This window comes from Cibotium barometz, chromosome 33 (genome assembly GCF_041138505.1).
Source record: "Cibotium barometz isolate CiBa-2024 chromosome 33, ASM4113850v1, whole genome shotgun sequence".
Classification (NCBI taxonomy): Eukaryota; Viridiplantae; Streptophyta; class Polypodiopsida; order Cyatheales; family Cibotiaceae; genus Cibotium; species Cibotium barometz.
The window spans coordinates 15,817,295-15,831,671 of NC_141078.1; the positions used below are offsets into that span (position 1 = coordinate 15,817,295).

Consider the following 14,377-nt stretch of genomic DNA (forward strand, 5'->3'; position numbering starts at 1 on the left):
TGCGTATCATGCGTGCCATCATGAGGGCCTGTGGCCTCTCTATCTGTGTCCACCAATGGGTAGCAAGACCTGGCACCCATACCGCTGCTCCATACATCAATGCCAGTGTGACTAATGTGTCAAATAGCCACCCCTTCGTCCGGGGCTCCTAAAAATGCGCCTGGTGGGGCAGTCTCTCTAGCATAGCCAATGCTGCATATCCCCGTGTCAATCTAGCTCTGGCTGCTGAACCCATGGTGAAGCGTGTGGCTGCTGCAGAGAAGGTAACCCCTAGGTACACGTATGATGTCACCACCTCCACCTGGCATCCTGCGAGAGTGAATGTCAGCTGACTCCTGCCCTGTCTCGATGTATGAAAGACCATAACCTTGGTTTTCCCAAGGTTCACAGTAAGACCCCTCTGTGTGCAGAAATCATCGAGTGCATGTAGATGCTGCTGTAGACCACCTGGAGACTCAGACACTAATACAATATCATCAGCATAAAGCATAATATGTACTGAGGTACCTGCTAAATCAACTCCATCTCCGCCTCCCCGTGTAATGAAGTCAGCCACCTCATCAATGTATAACCCAAATAGTGTGGGGGAAAGTGGGCATCCTTGCTTCACACCAATGGTGCTAGCAATAGTCTCGGACATACCTCCTGGACATCTGACTCGCCCAAAAACCTGCTCATATAATGCATAGATGCCCCATGTCATATCTGCTGGTATGCCAAGAGACTGTAGGCGCTGAAAGAGCCTCTCTCGTGGTACTGTGTCAAATGCCTTGCGGAAATCCACAAAGCAGCAATAGAGCTTTCTCTTCCTCACTCTGGCCTGATCAATCATATATCTCAAAGTGAATACATGGTCAGTGGTAGAGAAAGCTCTCTTGAAGCCTGCTGCCCTGATGAGCGTAAACCTGCTCGCTCAGCATATAAGCTAAGCTCTTGCTCCAGCACTGCACCATAGAGTTTGGCCAGCACGTGGCCAACCATAACCGTCCTGTAGTTGCTCGGATCGAGCATATCCCCTGTTTTGTGAATCGGCACAATGGTGTGCATCGTCCACTCCGCACGCAAACCATCTGCTAGTGCCCTGTTAAACAGGTGTGCAATAAAAGGAGCTAAAGAATCTACTGCATATATGAGATGCTCACCCTGCAGGCCCATATGGTCGGCGGCCCGTCCATGCTGTAGGCGGCGGATAGCTTCCTGTACCATCATCGAGTGGGTAAAGAAGCTAGATGTGGTAGGTCGAGGCTCCTGTGGCTGAGGTATAGGTGGCTGCTGTGGGGCATGGTATAGACCCTCTGCATATGTGTGCCATGTCTGTGGGTCTGCAAATAGGTGTCGGGGTCCGGGGCTCTCTGAAGTGCCGCCATGAGACAGGGCTATCTCTACTCATGAAGAAATGAAAGATCTCTAGCTCCTGTATCTCTGCGAAGGCCCGCCTTTTGCGGCGAGTAAGTCTCCTCATCTCTCTCCTCGACTCCTGCTCTGTGATGGCTCCCAAGGCTCTCTGTATGCGGAGCCGTGAGTATAGGGCTCTGCACTCGTCATCATACCATCTGTTCTGGGGCATAGTCCCAGGTCTCGCAGGCTCTCCTCAGTGTACACGATGTGGGAAGCTCTGTAATGCAGGCTGCAGCCGTGTGTAGGAGTGATGCCAGCTGGGCTGTAATGGTATCCATAGGTGCCAGGGGATCCATGAGTAGGAGTCCATCCTCTACTCTGCCAGTGTATATGTCTGCCATGTCATGTGTGAAGTAGATGGTAGTGTGTGGCGTCGGTATGTGGGGGGCTGGTGATATTGGTGATCCGGCTAGTGAAAATGCCAAGTATGTATGATCTGCCCCAATAGGACGAGGTGGAATGGAGAATGAGGTGACAAGCTGTGATGCCTCCACAGACCCCATAATGTAGTCTACCACCGTGCCTCCGGTCCGTGTATGACCCCCATGTGGGAAGCATGTCAGCCCTCCTGATCCCGGCCACTATAACATCCCGTTATAAATAACGAGACGATGCCTGGCTCCCAACTCTAGTAAGTGGTCCCCATAATGTCCCCTGTCTGGTCCAGTGTCCTCTGATGCCCGACTAGCCCCTATCTCCTCTGGATCCACAGGGTGGAGGATCTCCATGTCATCATAGTCATACACCTCACACTGTCTACTCTGTGTGTGGGCATTGAAGTCGCCCGTAAGAAATACTTCCCCTAGTGTAGAATAATGCATAATCTCCTCTGACAGACAAGTGTATGGCGAGGCTCCTGTCTCCTCCTCTTGTGGCATGTCCTCTGTAATGACATAGGAGGATCCTGATGGAGAAAAGTAACATAGAGCTATGTATATAACCCTGTCCTATGAGAGCTGTAAGCTGATCCACATGTATCTGGCCTCTGGATCCTGTGCTACCACTCTCAGTCTCCCCTGTAGCTCCCGTCTGAATAGGACTGCTACTCCCCCCGACCCTCTCGAGGTACCCTGGCGTGTGGTCCTCCTGTATGCTGACTCCCACTGGAATCCCTCTACTCGAGGTAGCCCTCTCTCTGGGCTCTGATGTGTCTCTGTCAGAAGTATGATGTCTCTCCCCACCATAACATGCTCCAGTCGTCCAGGTTGCACCCATAGTGAACCATTACAGTTCCATACTGCCATGTGTATCTCTGTCAGTTGCCTGGTCTGTGTCCCATAGGTCCCAAACCGCTAATCCATGGGCCGGCCATCAATGATGACCCGACCATCTCGATAGAAGGCCTTCTTGCCTTCTCTCCTCGCGTGTAAGACTCGTGGCATGCAAGTTCTCCTATGCTCAAGCTGCATCCTCGTGAGATCATTATCCAAGAAAATAGGAGCTCTCTCTAAACCTCGTAGTATGACCCTCTTCCTCATGAAGGTGACCCTCTCCGTCTCTCCTGCAAACTGTAGGATGAGGGCTCGCTTGCGTGTTGAGTCTTTCCCGGCTCTCCATGCTTTGGTGAAGGGGAGAGGGTGCTCTTCCTTGTAGCCGAGCTTCATGCATAGAAGCTGTCCATCTTTCTCGGGAGTGGAGTCGGGTGTCTCGGCTATACCTGTGACTCGAATGTTGAGGCGACGGGCATGCCTCATCTTCTCCTCAATGGTGGTGTGAATGATTTGGTGTTCTTCCCTTTGAGTCTCCTCCCTCACTTCTTTACGGATGTTCTTCTTCACCACCTCGACCCATCCTGATTGCTTGGCTTCGAGCTTTTCCTCCATGTCCTTTGTGATCTCCTTGGAGATCTCTTCTTTGATGGCCGTGAGAGTGTTGTCATTGATCTCCCCTTCTTCCTTCTCAGCATTCTTGATGGCTACCATTTCCACTTTCAATGCACTCACCTCCTCCTTGAGTGCCGTGTTCTCTTGTTCGAGGTTCGTGACCCGTGCTTCGAGAGCTATGATGTGCCGATGTAGTTTGTTTTCCACCTCATTGAGGTTGGAATCGGATGTCTTCTTGTTCTCCTTGATTAGTGTCTTCATCGCCATCTCGAGGGCCTCGAGTTTCTCTTGGAGACTCGGGGCCATCCCTCTAGGTCACTCTGCAGTCCTTCCCACAGGCAGGGAGGAGAGAGAGAGAGAGAGAGAGAGAGAGAGAGAGTTATGTTGCTGCCTTGGGGGCCTGAGCAAGGGTGGGTGGGGAAAGGGGCGGGCGGCAGGAGCAAAAAAACTGGGACGAAATGGCGAACTGGGGGGCAGAGGCGAAATGGGGTGAAATGGCGAAATGGCGGGAGGAAAGGGGGGGGGGGGGGGCAGGAGCAAAAAAACTAGGGCGAAATGGCGAACTGGGGGGCAGAGGCGAAATGGGGCGAAATGGCGGGCAGAGGCGAACTGGGGGGCAGAGGCGAAATGGCGGGGCAGAGGCGGAATGGTGAACTGGGGCGAACTGGGGAAAGAGGGGCAGAGGCAAAAAACCGGGGTGAAATGGCGAAATGGCGTGGCAGAGGCGAAGGGCAAGAGCAAGGGTGGGTGGGGAAAGGGGGGGGCAGGAGCAAAAAACTGGGGCGAAATGGCGAACTGGGGGGCAGAGGCGAAATGGGGCGAAATGGCGAAATGGCGGGCAGAGGCGAACTGGCGGGGCAGAGGCGAAATGGCGAAATGGCGTGGCAGAGGCGAAGGGCAGGAGCAAGGGTGGGTGGGGAAAGGGGGGGGGGGGCAGGAGCAAAAAACTGGGCGAAATGAAATGATATATTAACGTCTCTAAGAGGCCATGATAGCCTATGAGAGAGAGAGAGAGAGTCTAGATAGTAGAGAGTGGCGGGCCTTGTGTGAGAGGCTTGGAACTTGGAAGTTGGAAGCTAGAAGAAGCTTGAAAGCTGAAAGTTGTGTGTGCTTGTAGCCTTGTAGAGGCTTGTTCTTATATAGATAGGCAAGAGAGAGAGGCAAGCCTCAAGGGCAAGAGAGAGAGAGAGAGAGAGAGGGCCAAGGCCCAAGGGCCAAGCCATCAACCATAAATGGTGAACGAAACGGCTAGAAACGGGGAGAAAATCGCGCAACGGCTCCCTGCCGTCCCCCCACAGAGCCGTCCCCCACCGACGTCCCCGTTCTTGAAGGCGTCCCCGTCCCCGTCCCTTGTGAGTGACGATTCCTAAGGGACGTCCGTCCGTCCCCGTCCCCGTCCCCGTCCCTTGTGAGTGACGATTCCTAAGAGACGTCCGTCCGTCCGTCCCCGTCACCGGGGTCAGTCCCGTTTCGGCATCCCTCCGTTCCAATCCCTCGTCCCTTCCGTCCCCTGTGACTATGGGACTGACACAGACAGACTCTATGGCTATGGAGACTGACCTATGTAGCTCGTGCCTGGCATGTCCCGGACCGGGACTCACAATAGGGCCATAGCATAGGACAAATATTCCTAAAAAAGGTAATCCTATTGTATACATGTTGCGTTGATGTAGAGCCAGTGTGTCACACAATTCAGCCTCCTAGACAATTGTTTACTTACTGAAGCATACGCTCTGTGCAGTCTCGTAAAGAAAGTCAAGAGAATTATAGTGCCTTCTCCTTCTTGGAAAGTAGTGTATTTCGTTCACTTGTTAATTTCAGCTCTCTTACCATTTTAATTTCTTGGAGCCCTAAACCAATGAACTACAGCACTCTTATCATTTTTCCTTGCACGTCTCTCCATTCGTCAATTTCAGCCCTCTTACCATTTTAACCCCTTGGAGCCCTAAATCTATAAATTGCAGCACTCTCCCTTCATTTCGACAAGCTCTTTTGTGCAAATCAGCCTCTACCTTGCTGGTTGTTCATATTTTCCACTACTACAGCTTGTGAGTAGCTTCAACAGTACAACACTCCTCTCCAAAGATGGTTTCTCTACTTCTCTAGCCTCTTTATTAATATTTTCTCAAAATTAAACTAAAATTTCTGATCTTTCTCCTACCCAAGGGAATTTTCCTCGCAAATTTGAGCCCTTAACAATGGCTAGTACTTTCCTATTTCACTATACACAGTTATTGACACAAACGGGTATATATGAATGCTTATCCTCAGAAGCTTGTTAATGTGAATTTCCTACAATATACCTTATTTGGGCTCTTCCTTGCTGTTTTTCTCATGGCACAGTTATTGACACAAACAGGTATCATATGAATGCTTACCCTCAGAAGCTTGTTAATGTGAATTTCCTACAATATACCTTATTTGGGCTCTTCCTTGCTGTTTTTCTCATGGTTGGTGACATCTCTTTTGCAAGTTTGATTTAAAAAATCATTGGTAGGCTATGTATGTAGCAACCAAAGAGCTACAAATGCAATTGACGGAGGAAAGAATCGAGCATTGCAAGTTGTGGGTTATGCAAGTAAAGAGCTGAAGGTTAAGAATTGTGTGTTGCGCATGTAAGACCATGACCAAGCAAAGCAGAAGCACACTTGGAAGGTTTCTTCAATGTCCTTCTAGACGGCCTTGTTCCCTATCTCAATAGCCTTTTTAGTCTCTTCCATTCCTTCCGGAGCTTTGCATTAGCCTCTTTCAGTTGTCCCACCTCTAACGCATGGGTTGTTCGTGCCGATATTTCACATTCTTCCATTACTTGCTCATTAATGGAATTTTTAAGAACACCAAACTCCAATCGGAGTTCACCCATGTCCATGGATATAATCGCTTTACATATAGCAATTATATGATCTTTTTGTTGCTTCATCCATGATTCCAATGGCTCCTTGTTCTATGCTTAGAACTTCACCTTAAGAACTGAAGCTGTTTTTGTAACTCGGTTTGATTCAGCTTTCTTCAAACGATCATGTACCAATGGACCCTGACGGTAGAGCTTCGATTCTTCTTCTTGTGCATAAGAAGAGCCCGCGTACGAGTAAGTTCATCCCTTAAGGCTATGGACTCTCCTTCCTGCATTTTCTCTTTACCACAGGACGGTTGTCCCACATGTTCATATTCCCTAGGATGCACCACATGAGTATGTTCTTTCTTGTAAAGCATTGAAAGCATGCATATCATTGTCCCTGCCTCTTGTTGGCATGTTCAACATTCATTGTACTGCTGTCCATAGTGTTCTAAGTGTAGAGATAGCTAGTGTTCCCAATGATCATCTTTCACGATGGCAGTCAAAGAGAGCCTTATGCTCTGATACCAATGTAATTCCACTGGTCGGTGTGGAATGTTTGGTTGAACACAATGCTAATCAATATACTTAAATACACTGAGATTTTATGGATAACAAGCACAATATAAGATGTAATTTGTTGAATTGACAAGAGACGCACAATGAGCCGGAATAGCCGGCCCCTCCCTCAAATAGTGTATATTAATCTTGGGAGAATCATGTACATAGTGTCATGGGAATTTTTGGCCAGATTTCCATACCAATGCATATGAATACAATATTGCAAATAATATAGTTGTCGGTGAAGATTTTCAACTCACACTACTCTCTCAAGTGTCCATATTCGCTACCATCTACTCTCTATTGTTCCACCCAGACATGGTAGAAACCATATGCAAGAGAGCATGTAGGACGAGGGAACACTACGCAAGCTATGTGAACATGGACTCCTGTTCCTCCCTCCTGCTACTTGCTTCCATAATTGAGCATTAAGGCTTACCAATTACAAGTAGAGTTGATGTTAGCGGAAGTCTACGCGATGGAAGCGTCTTGGAGTATTGAAATATTCAGTTTGTTGTGATCCTTCGCGACAAAAGTCTTCAAGTAGATGCAGAGAACCTTGGGAAAGTTTCCCCTATGGTTCAACTTGAGAAAGGAAGGCTGAAATTAGGGTTTGTAGCCAAAGGAGGACTGCTTTGAGATTGGGAGTGTGTAGGAGATAAATACGGCCTGGAATCACTCTTGGGAGGTTGGAAAACACTCTTACAAGCTTGGATATGAAGTACGGAAGGAGAAAGTGCAGAAAATACAGCCAAAGAGCCTCATGAAAGCGCAACTTCTCTCTCTCTCTCGATGATGAGATGTCCACCTTGGGCGTCAGGCAGAGAGGGAAAGCTAGTTGGTGTCTAAGCTAGTATTGATACATGGCTGGTTGCTCTCTTTGAACAAAGGGGATAAGGTATGGGCGGTGGACATTGAGCTCTGTCCACCTCGAGACATCAGTGAATGCAGGTCCTAAGGCTAGGTTTTGACCAATACTTACCACCTGTCACATGCCACATAACCATGTTAGCAGACAATTTCATACGCAAAGTTCATGGGCGAGCGTCTCCTTACCCGAAACTACACATTAGTCAAGCAAGCATGAAAACAACATGCAAATTTAATTTGCAGGCAAGCACATAAAGATGCTATGCAAAGCAACATTGGTATGGAGTCTGGACAATCCCCATTCATGAGACTATACCAATCCAGGCAAGTACACGAGGTACCAGACCCAATGGAACACCAATTCTCCAGGTATTTTCGAGCATGTACACAAGCACAAGTCCAAGCGGAAAGCTAAATCCACAGTATCATATGACTGACATCAATCCCCTGCATATGCAACTGCCATGGACACCAGTCCAATGTATATACATAATGAGAAAGCACAGGTGGACCAGTTGCATAGCCAAATGGTGCCATACCTACTCGAGCTCAGACGTCATAGGGATGCATTACTGAGACAGCATACCAAGAGGCAAATTCAGCATGATATTTCCCAGATTACAAATTCTTCAATTGTCATGCAGCCTCCACATCACAGCCCACCGCCCACACTAGCGATCTGGCCTCCGCCCTAGAGGGGTCCTCAATAATAGAGCACCATCTATTTTGCGGGCAAAACGTCCTCGACCCAAAGTATCACAACCGTCCACTAGATAGATGCAGATCCAGGAGGTTCTTCGATGCCTAGTTGATGGTCACATGCTGACATCACATCTGTATACACTAGTGATAGTCGTTTTTCCTTTTCTCTCAGTTACTTTTTACATGGCTCAGTATATCCATGGTATCATTGTACCACTTCTGTTCTCATAGACCCTTCACATCTTTTGTAGAGTTAATATTACTTTGTTTCTTTCTTTCTCTACGCGTGCGAGCACATGTGGGAGGTGGTTTCAATTCAAGCAATCTCTTATCAAGTGATGTGTCCGATCCTAACTACACAAACATTGTCAAAAAGTTTTTTCATATCCATGTCCAGTATTTCTTGGTAAAAGCCCTGCTGTGATGAGCTGCAAGGACACACAAAGAGAACTAATCGTGCTCCAGCTGAAATAGAACTGCACACATGCGTCTTCGTTTTTCAGTAATTATCAAAAAGTCTTGCCATTGAGTCAGAAGCATCATGGCTAGGGAAGGTGAGTGAACAAAAAGAACTTCTCGACTGTACTTTTGAAAGATTTTCTTGAGCTGCAAGAACTTACCCCACAACGGACAGCAACTGCAGACACTCTTCCCTCCACGGAGAGTGCTAAGAGATGATCTAGCAAATTGTTCTGTGACATATGAACAACCCAAGTGCTTCATTCTGATACTGTGACTTTGAGGTAGAAAAGGAAATGCAATACCAGAGATATTCCACAGGAGGCACCGACATACCTGAGCTAATACTGTCTGGTTGGCAATCACATTAGCATCCTTTCCAAGCTCCTTCTCTGGAGTTCGAGCAAGCAGCAAAGTAACAGTTTCCAAAAGGCACAGCAAGTTTACGATCTGTCGTGAACAACCACTGTCCTTGAGCAGATTTGAAGGATGAAAGGGAGTTTGGATTCGGACTCAGAAATGCAATGCATGCATGTATGTACGTATGTATGCATGACATTACACACCACTAGTTTATTACCTTTTGTTGTGAGAAATTATGATTGTTACTCTTCCTGAGTTTCAAGAGGGATGCAACAGGTTGAAGGCCCAAAGTCTCTCTCAGAAAACTCTACATCCATCACAACAACCCAGAAACTATTCTCACTTTGATTTGAGAAAACAACCAGTCCACCATATTCAAGAAAGCATATGTTGATACACAACCTGATTTGATGGATTGTCCCTTATGATATTGTTCAGCAATTCCAAGCAATCCTGCAGTCAGACAACAAATGCCATGCCATTCCTTAGACAGCAATTTTCCTAAAGAACTGAAGCTACTCACACACACAATCCACAAAGAAAGAATGCCCTTACTTATGAGTAATCACACAATGCAGCCCACCTGGACAACTATGCCTCCTTCAGAGCCGCCCTCTTCAACAATGATGTTGAAAAGCTTTTCAAACACGCCTTCGAACACAGCAATTTTCTGAATTTCCTGAAATTTTGCAAAGAGACAACACTGCATAACAGTAAAAAGAACTGAAGGCATGCTTGCCGCCCTGACAAGAGTGGCAATAGCTTTAGAGGAAATATAGCATCTTCGAGTAATTCGGTAGAGCAATTAAAGGTCCATAGCCCTATGAATGTGGCTGAGAAATACTACCAATTCAGGAGTACCTCAGCTGATCGTGTCAAGTAGGTCAGAAGCAGCAATGCTTCATTGCGAATGACCTGATACCTCCCACCCCCGCCCAACCCAAAAAAAAAAAAAAAAAAAACTCTCAAAAAAGGTCCAAGTACATAGGAACAATGTAGGTGTCCATACAAGGTTTCACCATCCATAATTGCATGGAAAAAAAGCAAGCTTTATCTATATCACCTCGCGATCCTGCATCATGTCCATGAGTCGGGTGAGTCCTTGTGGGGTTGCCAAGACTGCCTCCTGCAACCTTCCCAATGCACACTCCCTTATGTCATATAAACAACATCAAATACAGTAATATTCTGCAGACAAAGTAATCAAAAATGTCCAATACCTGACTGAAGAGTTGGTGGACAACATCGTCAGCAAACGCAACGTGTGGTAGCGTACATAAAAATCCTCTTCCTCCTAACAATCATTCGCAAGTTCAGTACACGCTCCAGTACACGCTCGACTTAGGCTCTTTACAGACGACCAACCCACCCACCCTTCCCGACCACTGTGCACATCATGGTGGTGGACTTGGGCAGGGGAACTCCCCCATCCAAGGCTTTACAGGTAGTCAAGATGGGCCTGTCAGCCTGGGTTCACATTCTGTCTGTAAAGGGCCTTAAATGAAAAGGGATATCAAAGAGCCAAACCAACATAGCTGCACCCACCAGAAGGCTCAGCAGTAACGAAGCACTCCCAGGCTCTCTTGCTAGCAACTCAGAGTTCAGCATACCCGGCTGAACCTGGCTCTTGTTGCCATGAAAATGTCCTTCTGATCCCAACGCATTGACAAGTGTTTCAAGCGCCCCTCTCACCTGTTCACATCAAGCCTCACCTTTAGGTTCCGAGGTCAGACATCCTCATACATGTAAGCACACATGTGCATCAGCACTTTAATACACGTGCATAAAACAACTAAAAGTCAGGTACACATTCTACTTAATATGGGGTTCAAGACAAAAGATGTCTACTGCGAAGCCAGTGGCAACAACTTTCCTTGACAATCAGGAACGCTCACAAGCCTGCACCTGGGCCTGACACCTAGATGGGCGATATCAAGAGGCGACCCCTCAAAGGGAGAAAGATCAAAAATGGTGGGGCAGCCAGGCAGGGCAAGCCTAAGTAACAAGAACAAATGGGAAGGTATTGCTCCTCATAACTATAATTTTATTCCACCTTCTGTTTCAGAAATTAGAACGAAATTGATTTTTAATCATTGGAGCCTTCCCTCTTTATTTAAAAAAAGCAACCAATATCTAATGTTGCACACTTAAAAAAACAAGTTAAAAGTGCCATGACAACAAAGACCAGGATACATCAGGACTTCAGGCACCTTATTGGCAAATGTGATAAAGTAGAGGATCCAAAAAGGGTTCAATATCCTCAAGGCCTCGAAGCTAGTCTTGCACACGGTAGATACACACTATGCACATGACATATCAAACCCCCATAGAATCTCCTCGTAGAACGCTCCGTGGGCAAGCCCACAAGACTTGGCTGTCCCCACCGAGCCACGAGCTAAGCTAACTAGATGGACGTACCGACCAATCTCTACCATGTGACGTCCCATACCGCCACGAAGCTACCCATGCGAGCCTTGAGATTGCTGCCGGCCTCGGCTGCATAAAGCAAGTGCACGTCTGCACTAGATCCAGGCTCCTGACCATAGAGCTCTCACAAAGACATGCGAGACTCTATGAACTAATGACTAACCTTGGCCACCCTTTTATAGGCTCTTGGCCGGTCATCGGGCGTCCACACTTGGGCGCCTGCCCGTCCAGCTCCAAGCTTCCCCAAACCTCGAAGCTAGTCTTGTGTGCGTGTAGCACACGGTAGATACACATTGTGCACATGACATACTCCCCTTCCTCTAAGAGCTCACTCCTGACCTCACTAAAAAGCCAAGGTAATCTCTCTGAAGAGTAGTCAATGTCTCCCATGTAACGTCCTCCTCAATACGATAGCTAAACAAGACAACCCTTTACAGGAACAAAATCCCCAACATGGGTTCCAACAATGCAAAAATAACATGCTGTAATCAGAAAAAACAGTAGTATAAACAGAAAAACAACAAGCTTCTCGAACTCATACCTTTTCTTAGACCTCATCTTCTCTACCTACCGACTTGCTCCTTCTCGAGGCTTGCTTTGATACCACTGTCAAACCTCCATAGGATCTCCTCGTAGAACGCTCCTGGTACAAGACTCGAAACCTGCAAACAAACCAAACAAACATGAAGGGCGTGCACGCCTGACTCACCTCCGAACCTTGACAACCGTGGGCAAGCCCACAAGTCTTGGCTGTCCCCACCGAGCCACGAGCTGAGCTAACTAGATGGACGTACCGACCAATCTCTACCATGTGACGTCCCATACCGCCACGAACCTACCCATGCGGGCCTCGAGACTGCTGCCGGCCTCGGCTGCATAAAGCAGGTGCACGTTTGCACTAGATCCAGGCTCCTGACCATAGAGCTCTCACAAAGACATGCGAGACTCTATAAACTAATTACTAACCTTGGCCACCCTTTTATAGGCTCTTGGCTGGTCATCGGGCGTCCACACTTGGGCGCTCGCCCGTCCATACTTGGGTGCCCGCCTGTTAGTCTATCCCTAACTCAGCTCGCCAATCAGCCTACCTAGCTCCAAGCTTCCCCAAACCTCGAAGCTAGTCTTGTGTGCGTGTAGCACACGGTAGATACACACTGTGCACATGACACCAAGTGTGAAAGGGACAAAAAGAGGATTTTAATTTAAAGGTTTTAAAACCTTAGATGATTTTAAAATATTATATTTGGAAGCATGCGTTTTGCTATTTGCTTTTAGTTTTTTTTGGAGAAAAGCGAATCGCATCCTTGTTATAAGGCGAAGGGTGGCAGAATTTGTGGGTGTGGTGTCGTGTGGTGTGGCGCATCACCTTGGCGATCACTGTTGCAGATACGTGGGCTGAGGGAAGACAGTACAGGAGATGGGTATACAGCAGCAGCAGCCAGTCGCCAAAAAGCAGCTCGACACAGGCAAACCAGGTTTAGCCGGTCGCTAGAGAGATAGTCACACCACTTACACACCCAATATGAAATTGCCTTTTTCACAGAATCAGCTATCTTTAAAACAATCATTTAATGAAACCATAGTATCACTAATTATAAACCTCCAAAATATCTGGTTGAGGCGACACCAGATCAGCAGTGCAGGGTATTGAAACCGGCTTGCTGCAGGGAGCATTGGGCTGGACCGCAAGGTGGCGCAAGGCTGCGGATGTTTGGACTGCTCCTCCTCCCCCTTACGTGCGTTGTTGCTTGTGCGTGGGCATTCGCGCTACTGTGTGGTGCTTCTGTTGGGCTACTATTGTGAGCGCCTCCGTGCTGTTTTCGGCTACAGGTTCTCTCTCCCATGTGTGTGGGCACATGCTCGCATGTGTGTGAGTACCGGTGGGTGCTCATGCGCACACATGGATTGTTGGAGGAGGCACTGTTGATCTCGGCTACTGTTGTGGCAGCTTTGTGTGGGTTGTACGGCCGTGCACGATTGCTGTTGATGTTCCTCTTGATGTTGTATGACAGTGCTGCTGTTTCAAACCATGGGGACCAATGGTGGTGGCCTTATTTTCCCAAACCTTTTTGGTGCAGGAGACTAGAGATAGGCTTTTCTCTTTCTCTCTTTCATCGTGGATTGCAGGCCCTGTTGAAGAGATTTGGATACAGAGATCAAGCTACATATACACGGGATGATGTTCATGGAAGAGATGTGTTGTTCCTCTTCGTCTTGAACTTATGTGTATTCAGGGGTTGCTTGACACGTCTTCTATCTTTATCTCTATGAGTTATGGAAAAAGCACAGGGTATTGCTGTGGAAAACAACCCTGGTTTTGGCACCGTGCTTGGATGGTGTATTTGTGGGTTTCTCATGGAAACAGGACTTTGGTATCGAGGGAAATAGGCCTATGGTTTATGGGATACAGGTCTTTGGTTTATCAGATACAGGTCTTTGGTTTCATATGGAAAGCATGTCTTTGGATTCATGTGAACAGGTTGTAGTCTTCTCGAGGTTACATGCAAGCTGTGACTATAGGGAAGGACATATGGTTTGGTACAGCTCTACTGCTGTTTGGGAAAAGGTTTGAAGGATCCATGGTAGAGATGGAGAAGACCTTTTCAAGTAGGGAGGTGTTGTATAGGTGTGCCTTCTCCATGGTATGCTGTGCTGTAATAACGAGAGTTCTCTTTTGGAAGTCCTGGGTGAAACTATAAGGGATCCTATTGGTGGAGGATTCTACAAGTTGTACTTTGTACTCAAATTTGATCAAGTAAAGAAATACCGCAAGGGGCGCCATTGCGTTTTGGGGCCAATCGGTGCCCTTGTACTATTTGCAGGAGCACTCTAGCTCCCCCTATTTATTTTCCTTTTCCAGGTCCCCATGGGTGTTGAAGTGTTTTGTGTGCGAGTGTTTGTTTCACAACCCGCCAAATTTTCTGAAGCTCAACAGTTT

The 14,377-nt window shown here is 47.4% G+C and overlaps 1 protein-coding gene across 3 annotated transcripts in view; it reads right to left on the reverse strand.

The window, feature by feature from the left end:
* Nucleotides 1–14,377, reverse strand: part of GC6 (golgin Putative 6) — a 57,450-nt gene that overhangs the window by 10,212 nt on the left and 32,861 nt on the right. For 2 of the 3 annotated variants that reach the window (XM_086772972.1, XM_086772973.1), the window contains 9 exons: nucleotides 10,558–10,704; nucleotides 10,233–10,306; nucleotides 10,076–10,145; nucleotides 9,874–9,927; nucleotides 9,596–9,691; nucleotides 9,415–9,465; nucleotides 9,230–9,319; nucleotides 8,986–9,099; nucleotides 8,811–8,882 (listed from right to left, as the gene is read on the reverse strand). In XM_086772972.1, coding sequence (XP_086629098.1) covers nucleotides 8,811–8,882; nucleotides 8,986–9,099; nucleotides 9,230–9,319; nucleotides 9,415–9,465; nucleotides 9,596–9,691; nucleotides 9,874–9,927; nucleotides 10,076–10,145; nucleotides 10,233–10,306; nucleotides 10,558–10,704 — 768 coding nt within the window. The remainder of the gene's footprint in view (nucleotides 1–8,810; nucleotides 8,883–8,985; nucleotides 9,100–9,229; nucleotides 9,320–9,414; nucleotides 9,466–9,595; nucleotides 9,692–9,873; nucleotides 9,928–10,075; nucleotides 10,146–10,232; nucleotides 10,307–10,557; nucleotides 10,705–14,377) is intronic. The other variant, XM_086772974.1, reaches the window with a different exon arrangement.